This window comes from Diabrotica virgifera, chromosome 9, assembly GCF_917563875.1.
Source record: "Diabrotica virgifera virgifera chromosome 9, PGI_DIABVI_V3a".
NCBI lineage: Eukaryota > Metazoa > Arthropoda > Insecta > Coleoptera > Chrysomelidae > Diabrotica > Diabrotica virgifera.
In genome coordinates, this window is record NC_065451.1 from 182,372,194 (window position 1) to 182,390,850 (window position 18,657).

Sequence of the window (18,657 nt, forward strand, 5' to 3'; positions counted from 1 at the left end):
CAGTCCAAATAATATCAAAAACGGAGTAACGAAAAAATACATTCCGGGATTGGCTAAGCAACAGTTACACAGACTTATTGTGAAATAATAAAAGCTTTTATATAGTATTTTTACTACAAAAGCGATATTACGTAGGTCAAAATTTTTGACGTAAGAGAACTGTCAAAACATTAGAATGTGACTTGTCATTATTGCCATGTTTATTATAAACATGGCAATAATGAAAAGTCGCATTCTAATGTTTTGACAGTTCTCTTACGTCAAAAATTTTGACCTATACTCCATCTAATTTACTTACCGTTGCACGTCATAGCCCGAGACGTCACATGATACCAACACGAAATATTTAGGCGGTAGGTGTGTTCTTTTTTAGAATCACTTTGCCGAGTACACTGGCGTTACAGCCACTAGGCATATTTTATTAGAAATAATATTTAAGGATTTCTATTAATGTTAACTTAAAAAAATACACAATAATATGTTTCATTTAATTTGTATAAATGGATTATAAAGCGTTTTTATGAAGCACATCTGTTCGGAATACACTAACTATAATCGAACGAAGGAGATATTTTGGCATAAATTGGTAACATTTTTTGACAGTTGCGGTGATGACACTTCATATTTGTTTATATTCTTTACTATAAGTATTTGTTTCATTATATTTACTGTTTTTATTATGTACTTTAACGTAAGATTATAACTTAATTCTTGTTTTCTATTTCTAAAGTTTTTATTTATTTACATTGAATATTAATTTGTTTTGCTGTATAATCCACTTCCGCAAAAATTGTGTGATGTATTTGATTTAAAATGAATTCAAGAATTTTTTGTAATTGGACAACAATGTCAACTTAGATCTCTAACGTAAATAATGACGTGCAACGGTAAGTAAATTAGACGGACTGTACGTAATATCGCTTTTGTAGTAAAAATACTATAAAAAATTATAGAAAGTATTGGGTTGAATGACGCTGAACTGTGGGAAATAGTTAAAACATTAAGACCATGGAAATCAATTATTGGAGACGATGTTGGTGGCTTACTAGACTATTGGGTGAGGAACAAAGATCTTCCGAAAGAAATGGAAATTGATCTAGGAAAAATACACACAATTGAAGACAAAAGATTAAACTGGTATGGGCACCTGTGGAGACTGTTTGAAAATAGATGACCAACAAAAAAGAAAACAAGGTAGACCAGACGGTCCTGGAGAAATGGCGAAGATGCAATGACTGTCAGGAATTTAAAAACTGAACATAACTTTGACAGGAAACGCTGGAAATTAGGATGCAAGAAATGGTGCCAGCTGTAGAAGCCTTGCCTATTAATATATGTACAGGGTTATTCACTATATTGTGACCCCCTGTAAACTGCTTTATTTACAGAATTAGAAAAAAATGTAAAATACAAAAGTTACTAGCTCATTTGAAAGGTTATTCAATTCCCTATTCAATATAAATATTAACATGATTAATTATACAGGGTGTCCAAAAAAAATTGTTTAATTAAATTAATTGACAGAGGCAGATTGAACATTGAATTTAAGTGAAAAGTAATGTTTATTTGTTCAATAAACATTTATTTCTGTTTTCTGACAGCAGTAGAATGTATTTTGAATTAAATAAATTACATACATTCTTTTTTTTGTGTCAATTAATTTAATTCAAAAAAACATTTTTGGACACCCTGTATAAATAAATATCTTAATGTTTATATTACTGAATAGAGAATTAAATTACCTTTCAAATGAGCTAGCACACCTTATTTAAAAAAAATAGTCGATTACGTCATCACGCCCAGATAGATGACGTCACTAGTATATGTCAAAAAATCATATTTTAAAAATCGAATAACTTTTGTATTTTACATTTGTTTCTAATTCTCTAAATAAAGGAGTTTACAGGGGGGTCAAAATATAGTGAATAACCCTGTACAATATATTTGTGAGGTAAAATAAAATAGAGTAGCTGTTGTAATCAAAAGACAAAAAACTGTTTCTATTCGCCCAATTTACTGTACTAAACGGCTCAGGTCCGGCCTCAGTTCTGATTTGGCATAATGAGATCAACAAACGTGTAAGATGGTATTTTTAACTGGGTTCTTATTCTTAGTGTCACCATAGGCGTAACCAGGGAGGGTATAACCCCCCCCCCCCCCCATTGGGATGGACTTTGAGCTCTATACGCTTAACACCATACCCCTCAGACACCTTTCAGTAGTTGTAACCCCCCGCCCCTTTCCAGTAGTTGTAACCCCCCCTTAGGATCATCCTGGTTACGCCTATGAGTGTCACAATTAGTTTTGGATTCAAATGAGAGTCTTTTAGTTAGTAATTAATTTGTAATACAGTATACAGTAGCTCAAATCTATACAGATCTACTTTTCAATAACAGGACAGGAAAATATTTCACTCAAATTAAAATATGCTGTCCTCGCAACCTTTTTTCTCAATTTTTATTAAAAAAAACATAATTTTATAAATAAATCTTTTACCTATACCAGATAGTATATAGAAGTCAGTACATTTTATATAAAAACATCACAAATTTTGCCCTATTTTGTTTTGTACTTCAAGATCCATGGATGGTTTAGTACATGGCCCAATTCAAGCCTCAGTTCTGGTTTCACAACCAATAATTTCTTAATAAGATCACCGGCTTCTGCTGATACATAAGGTGGTATTGTAAATTGGGCCCTGCTTATCCTTCTGTATGTATCGTCATAACTTTTGGACTCAAAAGGTGGTCGGCCAGTCAGAAATTCATAACACAGCACCCCAAGACTCCATAGATCTACTTTTTCGTTATGTGTTTTGCCTGTTACCATTTCAGGAGATAAATAATCTAAGGTGCCGCATAGAGTTGATCTTCTTGAAGATGGAGCGTGTACTGACCAACCAAAATCTGCTATTTTTATTTCCCCTTTGGCACCAAGAAGGAGATTTTCGGGTTTTATATCCCTGTGTATAACTTTTTTGGTGTGGCAGTACCTTAATGCGTCTGCAATTTGTTCTATATATGCAGCAGAATCAGCCTCTGAGAATCTTTTGTTTGGACTTGCTGATAATTTTGAATAAAGTGCTCCTAAAACAAAAGTAAGCCTTTAATAAATTTAATATATTACTATGTAATCTAATATGTACAAAATTGGCGTAAATATGCAACAATTTTGCAAAAAAATAACTGACTAATAAAACAACAAAAGGAAAACGATGAAGAAATGCACGAGGACATGGAGTGGAAAGAGCTTGAAGAACTGACAGAATCTGAGATCTTGGAAAAGAGAGATTCCATAGGTAGATCACCTACGAGGACTGATAGTGAGGGAGAAAACAGGAGAATCAGAAAAAAAGTCAGGGACCGAGGAGGAATAGAGAAAGAATGTGGACAACTCAGGGGAGGCTAAAGCCGTAGACAAGAGGAGAGAAAGCAAAGAATTAGATGCGTTAGTAAAGGCGGTGTAAGAGGTTCTAAAGAAATCGTTGGAGCTCCTCAACATGACAAAGGAGCATATGAAAACCAAAATTGAAACTAAGATTGCGATAAGAGCCGTACAAGTCAAAGACTCTTTAGATGACAATAATAAACTACAAATAAAAATCAAAAGATCCTCATAATGGAGAAAAGGGACATGAATGACCAAGAAGAAATAGAAAATATACAAAAATATATGGGAGAGGAGGACAAAAGAAGGGGAAGATTGCTGCTTGCAGAGAAAATAATGAGTCAAGCAGAATTAGCCCAGTAAATGACCGGTTTGGCGTGTAATTTTCAGGGGCAAGACGGATTTGCTTGAAAATTTGGATTTAGGTTCTACTTACCCTATATTTCAAAGTTGAAATTGTGCCGTTGGTTGCTTTTACTTGGGGGGTGAAATTTACCCCTTCTCGGGGGTGAAAAAACATATGTTTAAAATAAGTCTGAAAATGGATAAATTGACTAATTCTAAGCAATTTTTATTCTATAAGGTTTTTTAACTGCTTTAATACTTTTCGAGTTATTTGCGAATGAAAATGTGCATTTTTCAACAAAAAAAAACACGTTTTCTGGCAGTGTTTCGCAAATAACTAAAAAAGTAAGTACTTTTATCGAAAAAAATATTCTTAGAAAAAATTTAGCCTGTAAAAAAAGGAACAAAATGGTGTATTCACTTGCGACTATAAACCCAGAAGAAGCAAAGTTGTATATCATGAAAAATATGTTCTTACTCATAAAATTCCGAATCGAATGTTTCAAGCTGAAGTAACCAAAAAATGAAGCACTTTTCGCAGAAAACTCATAAATACTCTTTTAAAGCGTCTAAAAATATATTTATTTTTATTTTTCATAAAAGTTTGTAGCATCAAAATTATGTGAGTTACGCTCAAAATAAAGTTTGCCCGTTTTTTTTATATATAATAAGTCGTGAAAATCTCCCCCTATTTAACATGCCAGATGAAATTAATCGTTACTGCTTTACCATCTACTTTATATATGTATTGCTAATATGATCTGTAAGTTTGACCGGTTTGAAGTGCTTATTTTTGGAAAAATTTGGTTTTATATTAAAAAAACTTTTTTTTTAATCTTGGAAAAATTACACTCTTTTCAAAATAACTTCAAAAGTATTAGTGTGACGAAAAATCTCAAACAGTAAAAAAATATAGTTTTTACTCGCATAAATACTCCGTTTTTTTTTTAATTTTATGTAAGATAAAAATTGGGTAAGATATGGCTGTTCAAAATTTGCATACACTGGTGATTAGTAACTCGTTCAAGCCCTTTTAACTCAAACTCTTTTAAAAAATAAGGGATTAAAAAAATATATTTAAGTACTCTTATTGCCCTTAGAAAAACCTACAAATTGGTTTTTTTTTAGCACTTTATAGCTTAAAAAGTAACTTAGTTATGAGAAAAAAAACAACCACATACAGGATGGGGCATTAGTGCGAGGAAGTCCAATTACTCGTTTGTAGTAAGAGATACGAAAAAAGTTATTTAGATAAAGTTGGGGCACAGATAGGACCATACCCTAAATACATTTTCAAATATACAGGGCCACTCGTATTGACAGGGTGACACAAACCTATGTTTTTTTAAATGGAATACTCTATATTTGTGCATTTTTGGATTCTCCTTGATGTCTTTTCTCTTAAAATAAAGGATTTTGTACTATTATATGAGATAGTTTAAAAGATATTTATCTATAGTTTTTGTCATTTCGTTGTAAGTCCATAACACATCTAGGATACATTTATATTTTAAAATAACTTACATACAAAATCAGAGTTTGTAGTGAATTTTGAGAGTAAACTAAATGTAAGGCCAAATACTTACCATGTCGGGTTAGTATAATAAGGTTTATTTTCCTGGTTTTTCCCTCGTGACTTATTATGAGATCACTAACACGAGAATTTTGATCAATACTACAATTTTTACTACAAAAGTTAAAGTTGATTTACAGAAGAACGGACTATCTTCCAATAAAGTTGTCGAAGCAACGCAACTCATAAATATTGGCATTATCATTTTAGTCATCGAATTTATAATGTATAATTCAAGCAATTGAACTCCGTAATTATGTTAATGTTAACATTACTGAATGGAGAGTTGAATAACCTTTCAAATGCGCTACCACACGAGTCCTATTCCCTATTTAAAGATAAGGGGTGGGGGAAGTGGAAGGGAGGGGGTTGACAAATGACAGATGTATGTACCGTAAAAATGTGTCCCCATTAGATCAAAAATCAACCTGTTTCGTCATTTCGTTAAAATCTAATAAATACTGCCAAATATCGAGGTGGACTGTTTTCTTTGGCCCACACTGTATACACAATGCAACTATTCGAATTTCTTCGAAAGGGGTAATTTTTATAACGGTAGAAATTATGTGGCACAAAATTTAATCAGTAAAGGAATCTAAGTTTAATGTGACCGTATAATTAGATAATTCCAAATTGCTTGAATTTACAATTATATGATTTTTTTATCATAGGGGTAGTTTTCACCCCTAAAAAATTAAAATCAACTAACGGCAGTATTCAAATTTTGAAATAAAAGGTAAGTATAACCTAAATCCAAATTTGAATGCAAATCAGTAACGACATGGTATTCAATTACATTGTTTGAATTGTAACTATTCTAGGGGGTGAAATTTAAGGGTTAAACTGTGATAAAATCTTAAACTATGTTATTTCATTTTAATTGACATTCATTCATTTTATTAAAATATGATTTGAATCAATTACCCGCTTTAATTTACAATTATACGATTTTTTTTATAATAGGGGTTGTTTCCTCCCCTAAAAAATAAAAAGCAACCAACGACACAAATTCAAAGTGGAGGGTCAGTAGAGCCTAAATCCTAATTTTCATGCAATTCGGTGCTGCCCCTTAAAATTACACGGTATCGCCGTATTTCCTGTTCATTTACTGGGCTAAATATGAGAAGTATGTGGACAAATAATGGCAGGAAGATGGCTTTAAATGAACAAAAGAAGAAATAGGCCTTGATTTAGGTTCGTCTTACCCAATATGTTTTGGAATTGAGCCCACGGTTGCATTTACTTGGGGGGAGAAAACCACCCCTTCTCGGGGGTAAAAAACATGTTCAAAATAAGTCTGGGGATGGAACTAACTAATTCTATTTTTATTACTTTTGTTCTATGAGTTTTTTCACAAGTTAATACTTTTTAAGTTACTTGTGAGTGAAAATAGTGATTTTTCACTAAAAAACTATGTTTTCAGATGGTTTTTCGCAAATAACCCAAAAATATTGATTCAATTTATCTTATCGAAAAAATGTATCTTTATTAAAAAAAAACCGAAAAACAGTGCATGTATGAAGCCTCTAGACTCTAGACCAAGTAGAAGCAGAGAGGTAGCTCATGAAAAATAGGTTCTTATTTGTCGAATTCCAAATCTAATCAACTTTTCTAAATGGGAAATAAGCCACAATTTAACTATACAAAATATACAGAATAGTTGATTATAAAAATGCCGCAAGGAAATAGTTTCAGAACAACATCCAAATCGAATATTTCAATGAAAAAAAAATGAAGCAATATTCAGGGAAAACTCATCAAAACTTTTTTAAAGTGTTTAAAAAAGCTTTATTTTTGTTTTTATAAAAGTTTCTAGCATCAAAACTAAGCAAGCTACACTCAAAATAAAGTTGGTCCCTTTCTTTGGTAAAAAAAATTGTGATATAACCTCCTAATTAGAATCTCAAATGAAATTTACCTATATGATTTGTAAGTTTCACTGGTTTCACAGAGCTAATTTAAAAAATAAATTTGTTTTCAAAAAAAAAATTTTTTTTAATTCTGAAAAAATACATTTTTCCAAAATAACTTACAAGGTATTAATGACAAATGAAATCTCGAAGAGTAAAAAAATGTAAGTTTTGCTTTTGTGAATATTTTGGATTTTTTCATTTTCTGTAAGGCAAAAATTGGTTAAGATACCTATGGCTGTTCAAAGTTTGCATACACTCGTGATTAGTAACTTGTTCAAGCCATTTAAACTATAAAATTTACAGATCATATAAACAATACATACGTACCTAAGGTAATAATAATTTCATTAAAGTAGTAACAATTAATTTCATTTGAGATGCTAATTATAGAGGTTGATTTTCAGGATTTTTTTTACTAAAAAAGGGAGCAACTTTATTTTGAGCGTAACTTGCTTATTTTTGATGTTAGAAACATTTAAATCAAACAAAAATAAAGCTTAATTAAACGCTTTAAAAAAAGTCTTGATGAGTTTTCCCCGAACAGTGCTTCATTTTCTGGTTATTTCCCGTTGAAATATTCGAATGCTTCATATCCTTCAGAAGTAGACTATATACAGTAGACTCGCGATTATCCGAGGTAACTGGGACTGTGGCTACCTCGGATAAGGAAAAAATCGGTTAAGCACTGAGATTGGTTATATTGATAGAAAAACACGCAAATAACAGTAACTGTGGATATTTTAATTACAAAACTAATACAGTACTGTCTATAAAAGATAAAAACATTTACCTTATCATTGTTACTGTTTTAAAAAGTGTTTGATTGATTTTTGTGAAAGCTTCATTCCTCTTTTTGAGGTGGCGATGTTGCTCCAAAGTTAAAAGTTGTAACTCGCCAGTTATGACTTTTGCTTCGGTTAACCGAGGGGCTCAGATAATCGTGGGTCTACTGTACATTATAAATTCCAAATCATGATTTCCAAAGTTTATACATTGTAAATCATGATTCGAGAGTGCTCCTCGTAACATTTAATGATTCTTGGTTTGTTTATTTCTAGTGCATCTTTATTGTGATTTTAGTATAGTGTTGTTTTACAAATTTAATCACCATTTAAAAAAAAATGTAACATTGAAGCTTTAAGAACTAGTGGGCTAGTTTCAACTACTAAAAATAATGTCACTGATGATAATCTGATCAGATCGAAAACATTCTAATGAAATTTTATAATCCATTTGGAAGACTTTTTAAAGTTTGTAACATGTTCGGTGCCCATGACGCACAAGTACCTTCACGAAGGTTTTATTAAAGGTACAGATGACACGTAAGTGAAGTCAGTAGTACTGTTACTAAATGAATGATTTAAGTATGTGATAACAACCAAGTGCCGCTTGTTTAAGATGGGCACCGAACATGTTAATAAAGAATTATACCATTCCTTTTTTTTTATTTTTTTTTATTACATATTTTAATTTACAATCTGCTTCATCGAAGCTATAAGCAAATAGTTTGAATGTTAAATACATGAGGGAGAAGGTGCCCTGTGGCAACCCTCCTATTATAATTTTTACATTTGATCACAATATGTATATTTAATTTATTAAATCTGTTGGTTATTAAATCTGTCTATTATTTTTGCTGAATGTGCTATGACCTATACATATAATAAATATGAAGATATTGGAATTAGTACAGGTAGTCAATAAACAATACTCATAATATAACGAGTTCTCAAAATCTTTGTATTATAAAAGTATGGGCATACATACACTATTTATTTTGTATGGGCCCAATTACACCATTGGGCCTTTTGGGCCAAATGGTGTAATAATGTAAACAAAATCTTGTGATAATGGACTAGGAAGTCTAGTGTCTAAAAAGGACTTACAAGTGAACTCTGCCCGGATATACCATCATAACCATAAATTAATAAAACCTTCCTTTTCATTTCGTGGTAATATCGGTACCTCGGAGAAGTACAATACAATGCCCATTTTCGTAACTTTACAGGAAAGCAATTTTAAACTTTTTTCAACAGAAAGTGTTATTGCTAAAGTTATTTATTGGAATATGGAAACAACATTATTTTAGGACATTGTCTAATCTATTGTCATTTAAATCATGCATTTGTTATAATTGTTTATTATATAGTGTGTAAAAAGGTCATAATTGAAAAAAAAATGGATGTTGTATCTCTCCGAGGTACAGATATGTATGCTGTAACCAATATTTCAACTGCTAGTGTTCCAAGAAATATGTTCGCTTTAACCGATTTGTTCGTTATAAGCAATGTAAATGCTTTTTTTATATGTCATTTCACGGGACCTACTATTTTGTTTGTTATATCCAATTGTATGTTGTAGCCAGTGTCGTTGTAAATGATTGTGACTATATTCTGTATTTTGATAACGAAACCCGATTTGGCCTTCAAAACGTTAATAAAATTATTTTTTCAATTTAATTGTGGCTTATTTCCCATCTAAATAGTTAAAAATAAATATATTAGGATCAGTCCCACCAGTACACTGACCAGCTTCACTGAGTTTGTTTGGCTCACACTGCAGTAGCTTAAGGCACTTAAACTATTAAAATGAAGGAAAGAAGTCGTAGATGTTCGCTTGGTTATTTGTTCTGTACAAAGTAAGACATTTACATTGTAGCGAATGAACGCATTTATTGATAATCCATCCACAATGTCAGATACAGACAAAGATGTAATCATTAGTGCTGCTAATTTTATAATTATTGCTATAGACATGCAGAAAAAAAGAAAGAAGAGAGTGTGGTGTTCACACAGGAAGGAAAATGCGCTTTTAAGAGGTTAAATATCAAACATTTTTCCAGACCCCCTCTGCTGAGGGGTAAATTCCCCAGACCACCTGGGCCCCCAACATCGTACTTACGGCCCTGGGCTGGACACATTGCTAGGACATCAGATAATGAGTACACAAAGATATTGAAGTTCTCAAACATAGAGGGTAGAAGTAGAGGATGACTGTGTAGAAGATGGATCAGCGTTGTGGAAGAAGACCTTACGATTCTGAGGGATAGGAGAGAAGTTGCTAGGAATCAACGGCAGTGGCAACTTCTCTGGAAGCAGCCCAAGATCCACAGGGGATTGTCGAGCCAATTATGATAATGATGAAGAACATCAAAGAAAGTTGCTCTTCTTGTTACATACTAAATTTTTGGTAACTACAGTAAAACCTCCGTTAACCGAAATAATTGGGGGAGAGGGCGTTTCAGATAACAAGAATTTTGGTTAAAAATAACATTGTTTTGTGTATTCTTCTTGTATCAAATTATATAGTATTCTTGATCAAAGTTAGGATTAAAAAATACTATGAGGTGATTTCGTAATGTATTGTCTATTTAATTTCGTTCTTTAGTTGTATGAAAGCAATGTTGACAAATTAACATCGAATTGTTACCGTTTTTCGATTAAAATTTAATTTTTATTAGCGGAATTATTGAAACTGTCAGCCGTTTCAGTTAACGGAGGTTTTACTGTACTATAAATTATTAAAATCTGTAAAAAGAATTCAAGTCTTACCATTAGGTGCATATTCAAGAATTAGATAAACTCTAGTCTCATCATGGAAATAACCATACATTATTAAAATATTAGGATGCCTTAAATGGCTCTGAATTTCAATTTCCCTCCTCACTTGATGTTCATTATTAAACTCTTTAATAGCAGATTTGAAAAGAACTTTTAAAGCAACTAAAAATTTCGATCTCTTCTCACGAGCTAAATACACATTCCCAAATTTTCCCTTTCCTAAAGGTTTACCAATATCGAAATCTCCTAAGGTCCACTTTTGTTTTTCTTGCCTAGTCGCTCCATCTGAGTTTTGTTTACCATTATTTTCCACTTTAGTATCCTTATCCTGTACATTTTCTTTCATAGGCTTTTTATGTTTCTGGCCATCAAAATGTTTTGTATTTCCCTGCACTATAGTTTTTGGATCATTTTCTTTATTTGAAACAACATGTTCTTCCTTTAAAGTTGGTTTATGAGCCATTCTTCAATTAACAATATAACAAAATAACAATATAATATGCATTCAACGAATTATAAAAAGCTCCCTGTCTGCCCTTAAAATTTTTATTTGTAGCAAAAAGCAAAATATTTCAAAGTAGTTAAAAAATTTCAGTTTTTTGTTTGAATTTCAACGGTCGTTTCTTTTGTCACTGTCACATGAATGACATTTCGCGGTTACATTTTGACAGGTTTGAGATTCAAGATTGAGATGCTTCAAATAACTTGAGATTAGCTAAAAAATAGATTACAGGGTAGACACAAACATTAAACGAGTAATAATTTATATTTAATAAATTTAAGCAGAAACTTTAATTCAGAATAATATGGATTTATTTACCGTCTGTGAGTGGATGTGAGTTCCACATTCATGATTCCTTCCCCAAAAAGAAGACTGTGTTCTAACCTGAATAACCTACAAAATAAATTGACAATTTTAAAAATTAAAATCTAAGTTGAATTTATATTTATAATGTCCATAATATTGGTTTGTAGAAGAGTATTAAATAGTTATAGCAGATCAAATATTTTAAATATAGTTAATGGCTGTAAACTACATTCTAATGGATCTTTTTTATATAAAAATAACACCTCTTTAATCTCAAAAAGATCGTTTTTCAACTTATTCAGAAAACCAACCAGAGATAAGCTATATGTTTTGGATAATGTTCCAGATCATTTTGAAATCATTCATAGGAATAGAATGGAGCGGTATATCCTAGTTACCCGCTTAGGAACGTGGATTACATCTAGTATAGTTTTCGTCTTTATAATACTTAAATATGGCTCTCCCAAGAATCATATGGAGTTTATAGGTAGTCGCACAGATGTACAACGGTCATCTCAAAATGAATTTGAGATTTATCTAGCAATGTTTACGGGACTTATTGTAACGTTGCACTTATTGATTATGAAAATGCCCCTAAGGATATACTATTCGTCCCCGCTTAAAAAGTATACTATGATAGTACCCTCCCATCTACCATTCGATAATAAACGATTAAGTTTCACGATAGGGCAGCTTCAGAAACTACCAATGACTGGAATATTACCATGGAGAGATGCCAGATATAGGATAAAGTATGAAAATGACGAAAAGAGTTTGATATTGATGGAAGATCATTTCAGGAAGCCTGCTGACTTATGGATTATGTTAGGAGTTCAAAGGGATCCTAATCATGAGCAAGAATAAAGTTAGTTTTAAATTGTACCATATTTGTTTTAAATAAAATAATTTATTATTAGATGCTTCATCATTCAATACATTGATTTAAGTTATTGCTAAGTTGAGTGAAATATAATCCATATACCTAGATAATTAACACTATATTAATAATGTAAAAATCTGCTATGCTTGCTCAAATGAAGTCACATAGAGAAACAGTAGATGATCAGATCAACCAATTTGTCATCAATTTTGTTAGTGTTACTGTATTTAAACTTTGCAATAATATAATAAATTTTCTTCTAATGGCTCCACAACCCTTTATGAGTCTTGGCCTGCTTAGCAATGTTCTTCCATTCGACCCTGTTGGATACTTTCCTTTGCCACTGCCACTGCCTGATGTTCATCTGTTTCGCATTTTATCAACAATTAACAAAACACACTGGTGCGCTTTCCACATTGAAACGGTTAAGATCTTTCTCTACATCAGTGGTTCCCAACCTTTTCTATCTGTCGACCCACCTTCTGATTTTTTTTATATTCGTGACCTGATGATACCCTTTTCTGTACTCCACTCGGCTACTGTAAGAGCTATGCCGCAACCCAACTGAAATCTGTCCGTGACCCACTGGTTGGGAAATGCTGCTCTAAATCGTCTATCCATGTTTTACAGGGCCTTCCTCTTATTCTATTTCCTTCAGGCTTCCATCTCTGGATAACTTTTACAGCTAGATTATCTAGCATCCTTTCTAAGTGACCAAGCCAGTTTAGTCTTTGTGACTTTACAAATCTAACAATATATGCGCTCTGCATCCAGCTCTTAGTTCATTTTAATTCTTCATGAACCAACGCTGCAATGGGTTGGTCCAAATATTTTTCTTAGTATTCTGTGCTCCAATATTATCAGTTGATTTTCAGCAGTGGTTGAGAGGGTCCATGTTTCACATCCATAGGTGACCACTGGTTTAATTATTGTTTTGTAAGTGCTAAGCTTAGACTTACAATTCAGTAACTTAAGGCTGATTTATCTTACAATGGGATGTGGACAGCACATGTTCCTGGGATCTCCCTGTTCCATTGTACAATAAACTATCCAATGCTTTTCATATAAGACAGCTTTGTCATCCATGTCCCCATCGTAAGATAAATAGGGCTTTATTTTTCATTAAGTTTTTGTATGCACTTATTACTGCCTACTGCTAAGAATCCATGCTTGTATTTCTTGAGAATGAGTTATGTCACATTTACTAAAATTTTTAGTTAAAATAACAATGTTTATTAAGCTTTTTGGAGGTACACAGATCACCTTCATTCATTAGGCAACTCAAAATTTTAGAAAATGTGATATACTTACCTCCTTTTTCCACTTAGGTGTTTATACAGGGTGATTCATTAAGAATGTCCAATCTCTGAGTTGTAGATTCTAGACTTCAAAATATTAAGATTTAACCCAAATCACTTAAGAGGAAACAGTAGCGATCAACAGGTAGCGAAAACGTGTTCCAAGATTGCGGCTGTAATTTTGAATATTTTTCGAGATATTTGGCACACGTATTCGTAATATAATAAAGAATGGCGGTACAGAGCCCAATTTGAAAAATATATTAATGTGTGGAAATTACTCTGTAATTAAATACAATATTAAAAAAAATGAGCCTGTACCGCTATTAAGAAGACAAAAGAATACACTTTCTTCAAATAAACTTTTTTTATCCGATGCCTAGATTTTGTGTCATTTTGGAACTACTAAATTTTTTTATTTCATTAGTATGTAGTTCCAAAATGACACAAAATCTAGGCATCGGAAAAAAAAGTTTATTTGAAGAAAGTGTATTTTTTTGTTCTTCTTAATGGCGGTACAGGCTCGTTTCTTTAATATTGTATTTAATTACAGAGTAATTTCCACATATTGATATATTTTTAAAATTGGGCTCTGTACCGCCATTCTTTATTATATTACGAATAAATGTGCCAAATATCTCAAAAAAATAATCAAAATTACAGCCGCAATCTTGGAACGCGTTTTTGCTACTGTTGATTGCTACCGTTTACTCTTAAACAAAATGTGGCTCGTTGAGTTACAGGGTGTTTTATTTAAAAAATTATTTAATAATTATTTTTACCCAGTACTTTAAAACTACTCGACATATCCTTGTCATACTTGGCAGAAAGTGTTACCATACACCCTACTAAATTATGATAAACAAATGTTTCTGGCTACTACCAGAGGCGTACGACAGGGGAAAGTGAATGGTTTGACCTTCCCAAATTCGCTGTGTCTAGGTACACGCTAACGTGTACGCAAATAAAAAAGTTAGGTACACGCGAATTAAACTTCATCAAGTCAGTGACGTCATTATTTAGCGTGCGCAGTGACTTTATATTTTGGTACACGCTATTTTGATATTTTTAGTGTTTGTTGTTTGTTTGATAGAAAATATTTTTATTAAGAGGAAACAGTAGCGATCACCCACATAACAATGATGTTCGCATTATGTTCTAAGCATATCCTACCAACATTCGTCGAAGTATATCCTTTTTAGTATATGCGTAGTACAAGCATAGCATGTACCATAAAAAACATTCTAAATTTCATGTTCTTTGCATGTGCCTCAAAGAATATTCTTGCACCGAATATACTGAGCACATTCGGGTACGTAGTATCTCGGAATGTTCGTAAAAGTTTATTCTTAGAATATACCTTAATCGAATATTCTTAGTATATGCGTAAGTATATGCAAAAGTATATACTTAACACATACCTACTTGTATATACTTTTAAAATATCTAAAAAATAATATACTGTATGTACGTACGTACCTATAGGAAGAAGAATAATGTGAGCCTATAGATTATCAACTTCGCGTTAAGAATAATTAATAAAATTTATGTATTTTAGTAGGTACTACTGAACTATCTAATTCATTTTTTTAAACCGTTTTAATTGTATGGTAAAAAGTTTAAAAATTAATTCTATTGTGAAGAAAAATGAGAAATTCTCGTTTCGTTTTCAGTTGAAATGAATATACCATTTTTATTTGAGTTTATACCATAAGTAAAATAATTTTCGGGAATCCGGAAACGGCCATTCATTGTCATTCTGACCCTTGCATTGCATTTTATACCTGCACAAGGGAAGGGGGTAGGTAACAAAAGAGCAAAATATGAAAATAGTTTCCAGTACAGTTATGCATTTATGTCTACGCTGTTATGTAGGACCAAGTATGTCTAGCTACAAGACTAAAACATTTTTAAGAACATAAAAAGCAGTTTGAAAATAATAAATTCATATTTCCTAAATACCTAGTAAGTAAAAGTATGTATAATGTATATAGATACCTATAAATTTTAGTAATTTACATACATATTATAATATATTTGGCTGTTATATAATTATATAAGCAGCATTTTTATTTTGATGTGCACATAATAACTAAATATATTACTTATATTTTATATATAGGCTACTTACCCATATAATATTTATTATACATAGGTACCTATATAACTAAAGTTTATATATTTTATACTTACTTTTTACGTAATATTGTAGAATGTAATAACAACATTCTCATATGCAATTAGAATATGTAAATATAATATATTAGTAGAACCAAAGAATACTAACACACCCTGTGGGTGTGTTAGTATTCTTTGGTAGAACCTATAGGATGAGATTGGGTGATGTTGAAAACATACTTCTGAGAAATACAGCACATCCTTGGAATATTCTTCCCATATACTAAAAATATGTGCGATAGTACATTCTAAGTATATAACTAGAAGGTATATAGCACTTCCTTGGAATATTCTTCCCATATACTAAAATATGTGCGATAGTACATTCTAATATAAATAGAAGCAGGTTTATAGCACCTCCTTAGAATCTTCTAAAAAGTATGTTCTTGGTATATACTGAAAAGAAGTGCGGTAGTACATTCTAAGTATATACATAGAACGTTTAAGTACTGTAATGTAGTATATACTCAGTATATGCTCTGCACATTCGCAATGGTAATTACGCATATTCTAAGTATATACTTTTTCTGAAAAGTATGTTCTATGAATCTACTAAGAACATGAAATTGTTATGTGGGCAACAGGTAGCAAAAACGCGTTCCAAGATTGCGGCTGTAATTTTGAATATTTTTTCGAGATATTTGGCACACGTATTCGCAATATAATAAAGAATGGCGGTACAGAGCCCAATTTTAAAAATATATTAATATGTGGAAATTACTCTGTAATTAAATACAATATTAAAAAAAAGAGCCTGTACCGCCATTAAGAAGAACAAAAAAATACACTTTCTTCAAATAAACTTTTTTATCCGATGCCTAGATTTTGTGTCATTCTGGAACTACTAAAATTTTTTATTTCATTAGTAGTTCCAAAATGACACAAAATCTAGGCATCGGATAAAAAAGTTTATCTGAAGAAAGTGTATTTTTTTGTTCTTCTTAATGGCGGTACAGGCTCGTTTTTTTAATATTGTATTTAATTACAGAGTAGTTTCCACATATTAATATATTTTTCAAATTGGGCTCTGTACCCCCATTCTTTATTATATTACGAATACGTGTGCCAAATATCTCGAAAAAATATTGAAAATTACAGCCGCAATCTTGGAACGCGTTTTCGCTACCTGTTGATTGCTACTGTTTCACCTTAAGGGAAGGGGAAGGGAACCAAAACTATTCAGATGTTTCAAACTTAATTATTGTAATAAAATAATATGTATATTAAAGTATATATATTTTATTCAGGTTAGCAAAATAAATATTAGTTAACATGATATATACAAAATACTGCTAAAATCATTTTTATACGTAAGTTAATTATACCAGTTTATATTGGTGTTTATTTTTGCTGTGGTGTTTATTTTTATTTATACAGGGAGTTGAACTTGTTACGATTTTTATAGAAAATTGGTTATAACTTTGTAAATACCCTGTATAACATAATAAACCTTTATATTTTTGTGATATGGAAGTTAAGAAGATTTCGAATATAAAATAAAATATAGAGGGTGTTCCATTTAAAAAACATAAGTTTGGTCTGCCACCATATTATCGAACGCCCTGTAACATTCTAACTAATTTTAGTAATTTTGTAATATGAAGCTCAAAGTTTGCTAAAATTTTTGTTACCAACTTTTATTGCTATCTATTACTATAGCGGATCTACTGAGCTTTATCACACTAATCAATCGCCCCGTATATTTTATCTTATTACTTCTGCTACCCTTAATCACGAATTTTTGTTTCTTATTTTTTTCATACTGTTTTAGAATGTTGTTAAACTCATTAAAAGAACTAAATAATTGTCCACACTCCATAGTTAATTGAAAAAAAAAACACTAAGCCAGTGATCTCTTATCTTTTTCATACTGTTTTAGAATGTTGTTAAACTCATTAAAAGAACTAAATAATTGTCCACGCTCCATAGTTAATTTAAAAAAACACTAAACAAGTAAAAAATAAGAAAGCTCTTTACAAATCAATATTAAAGTTTAAACATAACGCGATTAGACAAATTCTAACCACACTCTGACACTCGCGATACTTACAGATACTTAATAACGCGGCTCAAATTAGCGTGTACCAAAAAACCCAGTCATAGTACACGCTAAATAATGACGTCACTGAGTTGATGACGTTTAAGCGTGTACCTAACTTTTTTATTTGCGTACACGTTAGCGTGTACCTAGACACAGCGTCCCAAATTCTACGCCACTGACGGAACTGCTATTTTAGCACAATATTTTGATTCTGCAATACTTTCTATTTAAATAATATACTCTTTATTCGTAACGATAAAGTCATTAGTTTTCTAGATATTTGAAGTTGAAAATGAAACGACACAGCTTATTTTGATTAATGTATTGTGCTCTTTCATTTTTAACTTCAAACTACTCGAAAACTAATGATTTTATCATTATGAATGAACAGTATATTATTTAATATAGAAAGTATTGGAGAATCGAAATATTGTCCTAAAATAGCAATTCCGCCAGTGGCGTAGAATTTGTGAAGGGTAAAATAACGAATATATCCTCTCATAGAAAGGTACTACCCTGTAACGTTTTAGCATAGGATTTTGCTTTTGAGTAAGTGCCATGGAGGTGCATAGACCTGACAACGACTACGATAGCTTACGCGATCTCGCCACCGCCCGCACTGCGGCCACAACATCCCTCGTCAACAAGCCTGCTTATAAACGTGACCATCTGTT

At 31.7% G+C, this 18,657-nt stretch overlaps 3 protein-coding genes across 3 annotated transcripts in view; 1 reads left to right on the forward strand and 2 right to left on the reverse strand.

Annotated features, from left to right (window-relative positions):
* Positions 1–2,432: 2,432 nt before the first annotated feature.
* LOC126891889 (aurora kinase A-B-like) lies at positions 2,433–11,436 on the reverse strand. The gene is made up of 2 exons (XM_050661229.1): positions 10,770–11,436; positions 2,433–3,086 (listed from the first exon to the last, which is right to left on the reverse strand). The coding sequence occupies exons 1-2, from the start codon at positions 11,239–11,241 to the stop codon at positions 2,557–2,559; spliced, it is 1,002 nt and encodes a 333-aa protein (XP_050517186.1). The 5' UTR covers positions 11,242–11,436; the 3' UTR covers positions 2,433–2,556.
* A 28-nt stretch (positions 11,437–11,464) lies between these two features.
* The window catches only part of LOC126891888 (1-phosphatidylinositol 4,5-bisphosphate phosphodiesterase gamma-1), a 212,360-nt gene continuing 205,167 nt past the window's right edge, over positions 11,465–18,657 (reverse strand). Inside the window, exon 16 of the mRNA XM_050661227.1 lies at positions 11,465–11,673. The gene's annotated coding sequence lies outside the window, so the exon portion shown is untranslated. The remainder of the gene's footprint in view (positions 11,674–18,657) is intronic.
* Positions 11,667–12,502, forward strand: LOC126891890 (uncharacterized). Its single transcript, XM_050661231.1, has one exon. It carries the CDS (start codon positions 11,731–11,733, stop codon positions 12,448–12,450), a length of 720 nt encoding a protein of 239 aa, XP_050517188.1. The 5' UTR covers positions 11,667–11,730; the 3' UTR covers positions 12,451–12,502.